Source organism: Labeo rohita, chromosome 7 (assembly GCF_022985175.1).
Source record: "Labeo rohita strain BAU-BD-2019 chromosome 7, IGBB_LRoh.1.0, whole genome shotgun sequence".
Lineage (NCBI taxonomy): Eukaryota > Metazoa > Chordata > Actinopteri > Cypriniformes > Cyprinidae > Labeo > Labeo rohita.
The window spans coordinates 35,702,989-35,715,481 of NC_066875.1; the positions used below are offsets into that span (position 1 = coordinate 35,702,989).

The 12,493-nt window shown below is 38.0% G+C and overlaps 1 protein-coding gene across 1 annotated transcript in view; it reads right to left on the reverse strand.

The window, feature by feature from the left end:
- Positions 1 to 12,493, reverse strand: part of exoc6b (exocyst complex component 6B) — a 117,382-nt gene that overhangs the window by 7,732 nt on the left and 97,157 nt on the right. Inside the window, exon 21 of the mRNA XM_051114092.1 lies at positions 3,060 to 3,172. Within this exon, the coding sequence (XP_050970049.1) occupies positions 3,060 to 3,172 (113 nt within the window). The remainder of the gene's footprint in view (positions 1 to 3,059; positions 3,173 to 12,493) is intronic.

A 12,493-nucleotide genomic window follows, 5' to 3' on the forward strand; every position in this document is an offset into this window, starting at 1 on the left:
ATAGAAAACAATATAACACATTTTTGTTTTGGCTTCACAGACAAACATGTTGGTCCATGATGTTAGCCTAGTCTAGCACAACTCCAGTTATAATCACTGAAGCGAGTGTGCTTCAGCATTTTCAGCACTAAATAATCAAAGCGACTCTGATTAGCCCATTTTCAGCGCTGACTAATCTAGGTGCCTCTGATTGGCTGAATGCATTCCTAAGTTCAACAGAAACGCGTTTGATTGGTTACAAGGCTCAACGCTGCACAAAGCGGTGTGTAAAAGCAATCTGATGCAGTGTGAGCAATTTAAATGTGATTCTGCAAATTGACACTTTTCATTATTTTTCACATTTCATTTTAATCGTGGCAGCTGTAATGTTATTTAATTGTGCAGGGGCATTTTTTTTCCCCTTCGTCTTGAATTTATGGGGCATTTTTGTTCTTTTTTGTGGCATTTTTGCCACGAGCCCTTGTTAATTTCCAATCTGATACATACATACACAAACATAATGATTTATAAATACGTTATCATAAATATACAGTGGGTACGGAAAGTATTCAGACCCCCTTAAATTTTTCACTCTTTGTTATATTGCAGCCATTTGCTAAAATCATTTAAGTTCATTTTTTTTCCTCATTAATGTACACACAGCACCCCATATTGACAGAAAAACACAGAATTGTTGACATTTTTGCAGATTTATTAAAAAAGAAAAACTAAAATATCACATGGCCCTAAGTATTCAGACCCTTTGCTCAGTATTTAGTAGAAGCACCCTTTTGATCTAATACAGCCATGAGTCTTTTTGGGAAAGATGCAACAAGTTTCTCACACCTGGATTTGGGGATCCTCTGCCATTTCTCCTTGCAGATCCTCTCCAGTTCTGTCAGGTTGGATGGTAAATGTTGGTGGACAGCCATTTTTATGTCTCTCCAGAGATGCTCAATTGGGTTTAAGTCAGGGCTCTGGCTGGGCCATTCAAGAAGTGTCACAGAGTTGTTGTGAAGCCACTCCTTTGTTATTTTAGCTGTGTGCTTAGGGTCATTGTCTTGTTGGAAGGTAAACCTTCGGCCCAGTCTGAGGTCCTGAGCACTCTGGAGAAGGTTTTCGTCCAGGATATCCCTGTACTTGGCCGCATTCATCTTTTCCTCGATTGCAACCAGTCGTCCTGTCCCTGCAGCTGAAAAACACCCCCACAGCATGATGCTGCCACCACCATGCTTCACTGTTGGGACTGTATTGGACAGGTGATGAGCAGTGCCTGGTTTTCTCCACACATACCGCTTAGAATTAAGGCCAAAAGGTTCTATCTTGGTCTCATCAGACCAGAGAATCTTATTTCTCACCATCTTGGAGTCCTTCAGGTGTTTTTTAGCAAACTCCATGCGGGCTTTCATGTGTCTTGCACTGAGGAGAGGATCTGTTGGGCCACTCTGCCATAAAGCCCCGACTGGTGGAGGGCTGCAGTGATGGTTGACTTTCTACAACTTTCTCCCATCTCCCGACTGCATCTCTGGAGCTCAGCCACAGTGATCTTTGGGTTCTTCTTTACCTCTCTCACCAAGGCTCTTCTCCCCTGATAGCTCAGTTTGGCCAGACAGCCAGCTCTAGGAAGGGTTCTGGTCGTCCCAAACGTCTTCCATTTAAGGATTATGGAGGCCACTGTGCTCTTAGGAACCTTAAGTGCAGCAGAAATTTTTTTGTAACCTTGGCCAGATCTGTGCCTTGCCACAGTTCTGTCTCTGAGCTCTTCAGGCAGTTCCTTTGACCTCATGATTCTCATTTTGCACTGTGAGCTGTAAGGTCTTATATAGACAGGTGTGTGGCTTTCCTAATCAAGTCCAATCAGTATAATCAAACACAGCTGGACTCAAATGAAGGTGTAGAACCATCTCAAGGATGATCAGAAGAAATGGACAGCACCTGAGTTAAATATATGAGTGTCACAGCAAAGGGCCTGAATACTTAGGATCATGTGATATTTCAGTTTTTCTTTTTTAATAAATCTGCAAAAATGTCAACAATTCTATGTTTTTCTGTCAATATGGGGTGCTGTGTGTACATTAATGAGGAAAAAAAATGGACTTAAATGATTTTACCAAATGGCTGCAATATAACAAAGAGTGAAAAATTTAAGGGGGTCTGAATACTTTCCGTACCCACTGTATATTGGACAGAGAAAGTGCATTATTAAAGTACATTGTAAATATCAGTATTGTTACATTATCATCATGGCAGCATTAATGCACTTAATTTTGTAGTATAAATATGACTATGATTTTTTATTTTATTCAAGAAATTATTTTTGAATACTATAAATATTAATCACTGTACAGTATAAGGACAATGTTTTTCATTATTGTATTACAACATTGAGATTTTGTTTTAGCTTTGATAATGCAAATGTTGGTATAAAATATGCTTAACTGTCATGAAAATAATGTTACAATACTAAAATCTTAAAAAGGGTTAATTTTAGGGCTGTCAAGCGATTAATCATGATTAATCGCATACAAAACAAAAGTTTGAGTTTGCATAATATGTGTGTGTGTACTGTGTAATTATGTATATATAAATACAAACACATTTATGTATATATTTAAGAAATTTACAAGTATATGTATTTATTATAATTTTTTATATAATTTATATTATAAATAAATACAAATATTTTGTACATAACATATTTCTCTTAAATATATACATTAATTTGTGTGTATTTATACATACATAATAATTACACACAGTACACACACACATATTAGGCAAACTCAAACTTTTATTTTGTATGCGATTAATCGTGATTATCCGTTTGACATGTAAATGTAAATATTGTTTCTTTTTCAGTGTGAAATACTACCTGGACATTTAATGAAAACCATCCATATAAAGGTCACTCTCATCACATAAAATGCAGAGTACTTACGACCGAGAAATCCTGTTAATGAGTAACAGACAAGGTGAGAAATGAGAGGAAAAAACTGGTTTGCATCTGATCTGATGTCTTAACATAAGTGCATGTGGTTTGATGAGTGAAGAGAAGATCGAGATACCAGTATGAGACTCACTTCTCTAGGAGGGCCAGAGCCGTGTGAGGATTGACTCGCAGGTACTTGCAGGTGGGTCGGCCGTAGTCAGCCAGATACGTGGACCAGTCCCACTGAGTGAAGAGATCCAGTAACTAAACACAGGACGGTGGTGGTGCAGGGAAGAAAAGACAAAGAGAGATCATTAAAGTTCATTAAACACCATTGCTGGTCCTTGTTAGATCAGGCCAGTTCACTTCTCCCAATGTTACATAAGTGAGCAGGGCCTCTTAAATGAGATTATAGAGGAGACACAGGGGAAAGCAACATGACAAAGCAGGGGATTAGAGGAGAATGGAGGGAGGTTAAAGAGAGAACAGCCATTTACACTCTTTCACCCTGAATGCAGGGATCTTTCTGACCCGGACCTGACCCGATAATGGGCCGGTAATGACCCGTGATTGACCCGGCCAGCTACTGACCTTGCTGGAGCCTGGCCAAAAATGCACCCCTCAGCACTGGCTCAATAAACAACAGAGCACATTCCTCACTCCCAAACAAACCCACACGCACAAACACACACATTTAGCCGCAGATTCACTGCTGGGAATGCAAACAAACACAATCAAACATGTCATCAAACTTGCAAACAGAAAAAAGGCAAATGGCTGTACAACAATCTCCGTATTCAATCGCAAACACACACACAAAGGATGCAAAAAAAAAACATATGCCCATGTGTGTATGAAGAAAATGCATGTTAAATTCATTGTTATTGTTGAGCTACAACAGGTTTTTGCGTAGCCAAGCTACAGTCTTTCCAAGTATACAGTTGAGGTCAAAAGTTTACATACACCTTGCAGAATCTGCAAAGTGTTAATTATTTTATCAAAATACGAGGGTGAATGATCCACAGCTGTGTTTTTTTTGTTTAGTGATAGTTGTTCATGAGTTCCTTGTTTGTCCTGAACAGTTAAACTGCCTGCTATTCTTCAGAAAAATCCTTTGGGTCCCACAAATTATTTGGTTTTTCAGCATTTTTGTGTATTTGAACCTTTTCCAACAATGACTATGATTTTGAGATCCATCTTTTCACACTGAAGACAACTGAGAGACTCATAAGCAACTATTACAGAAGGTTCAAAAGCACACTGATGCTTCAGGAAAAATGATGCAGAGCCAGGGGTGTAAACTTTTGAACAAAATCAAGATTTTGTACATTTTTCTTATTTTGCCTAAATATCATATATTTTTTCATTTAGTACTGCCCTTTACAAGCTACAGCAGATACTTACATGTTCCCTAGAAGACAAAGTTATATTTACCCTGATCTTCAAATTCAAAAGGTTTCAAAAGTTCTTAATGCACTGTGTTTCCTTTTGGAGCATTAGTGAGTGTTTGAACCTACTGTAATAGCTGCATATGAGGCCCTCAGTTGTTCTCAGTGTGAAAAGATGGATCTCAAATTCATAGTCATTGTTGGAAAGGGTTCAAATACACAAAAATGCTGAAAAACCCAAGAATTTGTGGGACCTGATGTATTTTTCTGAAGAACAGAGGGCAGTTTAACTGTTCAGGACAAACAAGGGATTCATGAGCCACCATCACTAAAAAAACAAACAAACAAACAAACAAAAAAAACATCTGTGGATCATTCATTTAACAACACAGTATTAAGAATATTAAGTGTATGTAAACTTTTGAAAGGGTCATTTCTATAAATTCAACTATTATTTTCTCTTGTGGACTATACGTAATGTCTTTTATGTGATATATCTTACTCAGGTCAGTACTAAATTAAAAAAAAATAACATGCATTTTGTATGATCACTCTTATTTTGATAAAATAATTAACATTTTGCTGAGTCTGTAATGTGTATTTAAACTTTAAGCATAAGCATACAAAGCTAAAGACAACTGAAGTTTGACTATTGCTAAATTTTGCAGGCAAAAAGGTCAAATTTCAATAGTTTTTAAGTGTATGAAGTCACTTTTAAACCAAGGAGTTTTTGGCTGGTCAATCAAGGTGAAGAACTGGGAACATTTTTTGCTCTCAATCAAAAGAGCACAAAGAAAACAAAGGTAAATTCAACCAAGTAACAGTAAATGTGAAGTCATCTTTAGTCAGACTTTTGCCAAATAAATAAGCAAATAATAACTTGTACAATTTCAGACTAAAGCATTTACTTAAGCAATTCCATCTGAAATCAAACTTAACAAACAACAAATGGAACCACCTGCGTTTCAAACCATGTGCACACACCCTGTGCGATGACAGATAAGCACCTGCGTAAGATAAGTGATTTTTAGATTTGCATTCATATCTTGCTTGTTCCTTTCTTCTCTCTTCTTCCCGCTGGCATGGTCTGAACAGACCCACCAAGGAAGGCTGCAGAGAAGAGAGAGAGCGAGAGAAAGAAGCCAGGTTTTGCCGCTGTCATTTGTAATCTGAATGCACTTGCATTCCACGTAGCGCGAGCTAGTGTGTCAAACTCGTCCATGACCCGGGTTTCACCTTTCCGCTCTGCCTCTCCGCCCCGCCTTCACCTCCCAATGAACTTCCACTCGGTCTCTCTCTTTGACCTCGCCGTGACCCCCGACAGTGTTATCGGCCCCTCTCTGAACAAACAGAGGGCCATGCTAGAGAGGAGCTGGGGCATGGGGGCGGGCGGGCGCTGGATTATCACTTCCTCTCATTCTTCTAAAAGAAAGAATGATGGAGAGAAAGGGAGGGAAAAAAGAAAACATGACGTTGCACATTGATGTGTTGCTCTCGGTTCCCTCACAGCCTCGGCGTCACCCCTCGCTCGCACTATCTCTCTCTGCTCTGGGCCGCTTGGATAAGGGCTTATAACAGTTATTCCGACCGTCGTACTTGTTTGTTTGGAACGCGGCAGGAATAGCTATTCTCGTTAATAGCCTGGGGGTGTTGGGACTTGACTGCCGTGTTATTCTTTTCTCCCCTTAGACTTGTTGCTCTTTCTGGCAGCGCTCTGGAAAAACAAGGTTTGATTTGCCACTTTACTGTTGCAATAAATCTAAAAATGCTCTGGTGGGGAGCTTGTTATGTAATGATCACCTATGCCCTAGTAACCCAGTAGCCACCTACAACGGCTTGTGAATAACCAGCCAATAAAGTGTAATTATTCATTACGACTTAATGAGGTCAATTCGAATGAGTCGCTATGTAAAAGAAGGAAAATTAAGATGAGAGGATAACGTTCTTAACCTCCAAGTCAATTAGTTCTGTGTCCTGTAGTCGCGTTTTGTTCCCTTTGTGCCACTATCACTTCATCCATGCCTTCTCCTCTCACTCCTTCTCTCGTTAGTTCTCCTCTCACCTCTGGCTGCCCTCTGGCTCTCAGCATTGTTTAGTGCATTCTAGAACTGGGCTGTCAGCCCCAAAGGCTCACGCAGGCCAAAGTCAGTTGAGCTTGAGCCTGAGTAAAGATAACATTGATAATAACCAGCCCAGAAAAGAGAGATCAGCCTAGTATAGAAAGCAATAACAATAACCCTCACCTAAAACAACCAGAAAAAGAGGCCAAAGTGAAACTTGTAAGTCTCTGTGCTTTATTCAGAAGGGCCTTCTCTGTTATCTGGAAGAGTAGCTTCAGGTTACGTCTTCATAAAAAAATGTCCTTAAAAAGTCTACTGAGTCACAATGGCCTGGTATGCAAGTTGTGATTTGAACCGCAGCAAATGGAGCTCAAGTGCACGGTCGTAAATGTGAACGACGAGCAAATCAGATACAGATACAGCAGCAGTAAATGTCTGCTGGGAGCAAATATGAGCTTAAGAAATCCAAAACATCCTCAAGTGCTCCTAGAGAAAGACGCCAACAACAACAACAAAAAAAAAAGAAATCAAGAGGATAATCAAGGAAGATAGTAGGTATCTTTGTTGGCCTCTTCAGATGTCATGTAAACGGTTTTCTCTGTTGTACTCAGCACAAAGAACAAGACTTCTTGTAGTTTAAAGGCCTAGTACAGTACGAGACTTTCATTCATCTTTGAAAAATGGAGATTTTTAACAAAACCTGAGAGATTTATCCCTCCACTGAAGTCAATTGCTGAGTCTGTAATGTGAGTCCAAAACTGTGAGGCTTAAAAATAAATGTCTGATTAATGCACATACATATAGCAAATCAAATATGGAAACAGAAGCTCTATAGTACGTACAAGAACAAATGCTTAAAAATGCTTACCGGGGGGTGAAAACTTTTTGAATTTGAAAATCAGAGTAAATTTAACTTATTTTGTCTTCTGGGAAACATGTAACTATCTTCTGTAGCCTCCGAAGGGCAGTACTAAATGAAAAAATATATGATATTTAGGCCAAAAAAAAAAAAGTACACATCTCCATTCTGTTCAAAAGTGTACACCCCTGGCTCTTAAAGCATGCTTTTTCCTTCTGAAGCATCAGTGAGCGTTTGAACCTTCTGTAATAGTTACATATGAGTCTCTCAGTTGTCCCCAGTGTGAAAAGATGGATCTCAAAATCATACAATCATTGTTGGAAAGGGTTCAAATAAACAAAAATGCTTGAAATTGTGGGACCTAAAGTATTTTTCTGAAGAACAGTAGGCAGTTTAACTGTTCAGGACAAACAAGGACTCATGAACAACTAACACTAAACAAAAAACACAGCTGTGGATCATTGAGGTAACAACACGGTATTAAGGATCAAGCGCGTGTATACTTTTGAACGCGGTAATTTTATAAATTCAATTATTACTTTCTCTTGTGGACTATATGTAAACGCCTTTTATGTGAAACATCTTATTCAGTACTAAATAAAAAATAACATGCATTTTGTATGATCCCTCTTATTTTGGTAAAATAATTAACATTTTGCAGATTCTGCAAGGTGTATGTAAACTTTTGACCTCAACTGTATTTTTAATGAAACCTGAGAGAATTGTACCTCTATTGAAGTCAATTCCTCTAAAACTTTAAGGCTTAAAAAAAGTGTTTGATTAATGCACATACATAGAGCAAATCAAATATGGAAATGGAAGCTCGACAGCACATGCTTAATGCGCAAGAACAAACCTAACTGGTTCTCACATATCAAGCACATTTTAGATTCATGCTTTCCACGTATGTGCATTAATCAATGTTTACATGTGAATAAAAGCATAAATTAAATCTGTTCAATCTTTTCATTTTTGGCTGAACTATCCCTTTTAATTATTTATGTCTGACATTTACATTTATCACTGATTCCATGTCACATTTCAATACCTAATTTTCTTCAAATCAACATTATGTTGCAGCATTTTCAGTAAGCAGGAAAAATAGATGCAAGAAAAGTTGACAATAGCAGATTTGTAAGGTCTATTGCTAAAAAAAAAATGTGGCACAATCATACAGTTGGCTGAGTAGCTTTACAGAATGACTAACAATTATGATTCCCAATCATCCTGCCCCTCCGTCAATCAACAGGGTGGTTTCAACTTCTTCACATTACTGAGAAAGCTCAGGAAAACAGTCTTATCTTTAAATTGTCCTGTGCAGATAATAAACAGAGAGGTCTGAATCAAAAACACTTTGCTCAGCTTTCCATGGTTCTAGATCATGTGAATAGAGAGAGGAGCGGGGAAAAAAACGAAAGGAGCAGCAACTAAAGCATCATTCAACATCAGTCAAAGTCCACAGGGAGGAAAATGATAAGCGGTATCTGGGTAGTGAAAAAAGGAAAAGTGGCTCCCTGTTTCTCAAGCCATATTTCAGTCCGCACAGTAGTAGCACACAGAGGTCAAAGGTTATCCGTAGAGGTTATCTAGGCTTAGGCTCCATCTACGCTAAAGCGTCCAGCAAAGCAGCAAGCATGAGACGCTCAAACACAAATCTCAGTCTAAGCAAACAGACATGCTCTTAACCGCTGGGAAAGGATGCTCATGTCAATCGTCAAGGATTAACAATGTTGAAAGTGTGTGCTTTCTTTTCTGTCAAGAAACATTTTCAAATGACAAAGTCCTAGAATCACCAGTGCTGGAGATAATAGGAACTGTCAATCAAAATGGGAGAAAGAGCAAACGAGGAAGAGGAGACAAGGAATACAAAAAATTTAAATAATGGAAAGATGATGTGGAGGAGGAAGAAAAAAATGATGGAGAGGGAAGGTAGAGAAGACAGCAAAGGGAGAAGAAGGAAAAGAGGGAGTAAAGTTGTTGCACAGTACTCAACTATGAAACAGGTCAAAGAGAGGGGATATAAATAAAGGAAGGAAAAACATGGTCAGCACTTTACAATAAGTTTCAACTCATTTTTAGTTAATACAGGTATATAGCTGACAATAAAAAAACCTTTTAAAGTATTTATTAACCTAGGTCAATATTAACATAATATTACAGACGTCACAACAGATCTTTTCTACTGTCATCTGATGCACATCTGAGTGAACTGGATTACCGAAAAGATTGAAAATGAAGGATGAGGACTTTGTTCTATGTGAATACAAGCTTGTAGCTGATGATAAGAAAGGGGTGAGGTTTCAACAGAAGTTAAAAAAAAAAGTTTGCCGTTTCACTGGAACATCGACTTTTGATTAAAAAGATAAAAATTTTGATTTACAACATCAAAAAATAAAAAAGTGGTCATTACAATGTTGTGATGTCTAATGCATTAACTAATACAGTGGCATGCAAAAGTTTGGGAACCCCTTGCAGAATCTGTGAAAATATGAATAATTTTAACAAAATAAGAGCGATCATACAAAATGCATGTTATTTTTTTATTTAGCACTGTCCTGAGCAAGATACTGTACATAAAAGATGTTTACATATAGCCCACAAAACAAAAACAAAAAAAAAATAGCTGAAATTATTAAAATACCTTGGTTCTTAATACTGTGTAGTTACCTGGATGATCTATGACTGTTTTTTTTTTTTGTTTTGTGATGGTTGTTCATAAGTCCCTTCATTGTTCTGAACAGTTAAACTGAGCACTGTTCTTCAGAAAAATCCTCCATGTCCCCTTCTTTGGTTTTCCAGCATCTTTTGCATATCTGAACCCTTTCCAGCAGTGACTGTATGATTTTGAGATCCATCTTTTTACACCGAGGACAACTGAGGGACTCAAACACAACCATTTAAAGGGTTCAAACATTCACTGATGCATTAAGAACTGAATTTAAAGATCAAGGTAAATTGTACTTAATGCAAACATGCAAGTATTTTCTGTTGCTTCCGAAAGGCAGTACTAAATGGACATCTTCATCCTGTTTAAAAGTTGTAAAGCATCATGTTTTCTTCTAGAGCATTAGTAAATGTTTGAAACTTTTTTAATAGTTGTGTTTGAGTCCCTCAGTTGTCTTCAGTGTAAAAATTTGGATCTCAAAATCACACAGTCACTGCTGGAAAGGGTTTAAATATGCAAAAGGTGCTGAAAAACCAAAGAATCTGCAGGACATGGACGATTTTTCTGAAGAACAGTGCTCAGTTTAACTGTTCAGAACAAACAAGGGATTCATGAACAACCATCACAAAACAAAACAAAACAAAATAGTCGTAGATCATTCAGGTAACCACACACAGTATTAAGAACCAAGGGTTCCTAAACTTTTGAAGGGGGTTATTTTAATTATTTCAGCTATTTTTTGTCTTATGTAAACATCTTTTATGTGAAACATCTTACTCAGGACAGTACTAAATAAAAAAATAACATGCATTTTGTATGATTTTGCTAAAACTATTCACATTTTCACAGATTATGCAAGATATTCCAGAATTATACAAAACACAATCTTGTCACAATCTTAAAGGCATAGCTCACTCAAAAATGAAAAATTCTGTCATGATTTACTCATCCTCATGTTATTCCAAAGCTGACTGACTTTCTTCTGATGCAAAATAATAGTTTTTATTTTTTTCGTGTCTGTACCATGAAACTCTAATCTTGTTTTGACACCAACGTCAGAAAATCTTCTGTTGGGTTCTGCAGAACCTGTTATACATGAACAACAAGAGGGTGAATAAATCATGACAGAATTAACATTTTTGGACTAACTATCCTTTAAGTGCTATAAACATGAATTTTGTTGCTATATCATGTCAAGATTAGGTACGTGCACGTATCTAAATACCGTCTTCGGAAAGGAAATGACATGCATTATTAAACCCCTAAAGGGAATAAATACGAGATGGGAGAAAAAATATATTTCAATGCTTTCTCTTGCAATTATATTGTTGGGTAATTATACTGTATATAAATTGCGGGAGCCTTTATTAATCGCTTTTGAATGCATGCTTGCTTTTTATTTTCTTTAATTATAAGATTCGCAATCAATGCATTAGTACTTACCACACATTTTACAAGATTAGATTTATATCTGTGGCGCTCAGGATCTGCAAATCATTCGCCATCGTCGTATCGATGCCTTTCCGAATACGGATTTACTATTCATGCACATCCCTAGTCAAAATGGTGGCAGTGAAGTGTGTCTATATATAGGGTGTACCAAAAAGAGATTGTACTCTTCAGAGTACTCCAGAGAGAGTTCTCTCATTCAAATAGAATTCACCCTGCACTGAACTCTGAACAGAGGGAAATCTAAGTTTAAAAATGAACAATGACCACTTACCATTGGCCCACTCAGCTAGGATGCTGGTGGGGCTGTGCCACAACTGAGTGGCTCATATAATTACATTAGGAGAGGCAGAGACCTACATGATTAAGACCGGACAGAAGTCTCAAGAGGGCTTCAGAGGATTTCAGCAGAGCAGAAGCTCCAGCCCGAAGTATTCTGACAGCCGTAACTCGATTAAAAAGGGTACAAACATCTCTGTCTAAATTAAAACACAGACTGCAAGATACAAAGAGTTCATGAGATTAGGGTTCCACCTTTTCCACCTCAATGACAATATTAAATTGATAGAGTTTCTCCTACTGGGTGTGTATGGAACAAGTCGCTGCAGGACACTGCTAATCTCTAATTGCAAAGTGAACATTTGCTGAGGGAACTCTATGCATGTCCAAAACACATGAGGGAGGTTGGGGTCAGTGGGTGGTCAAGACGGCGATGGCTGCGGTGGCCGATACACTCTGCCTCTAAGCTGAACCCCACTCGGGTCATTGTTCTGTTATCAGTCCTTTTCGCTCTGTTAGCAAGCCACATCAGGGACAAGTGAAAACAGCCCTCTTCCTGAGGCCGCAACGTCTGAGGAGCCATAGTCTGGGGAAGACTTGGCCTCAAACTTACCTTCCTGTCCTCTTCAGACAAGGAAGAGTTATCTCGGAGGTTATGGAGTGGTGAAGCGGTCATAGAGACCTGAGGAAAGTGGCTAAATCCCACAGAATGCAAAACAGTCTCATTTCTGAAACATCTAAAGATTTCAAATGGCTGCATAAGTGAACCTTAGAAAAACCTGGTTCATTGAAATCTTCAATTGGATGAACAACTATGACAGAAGTATTACAAAGTAAACCTAAAAAAGTCAAGTAATTCATTTAAAAAAAAAAGTATAATATAAT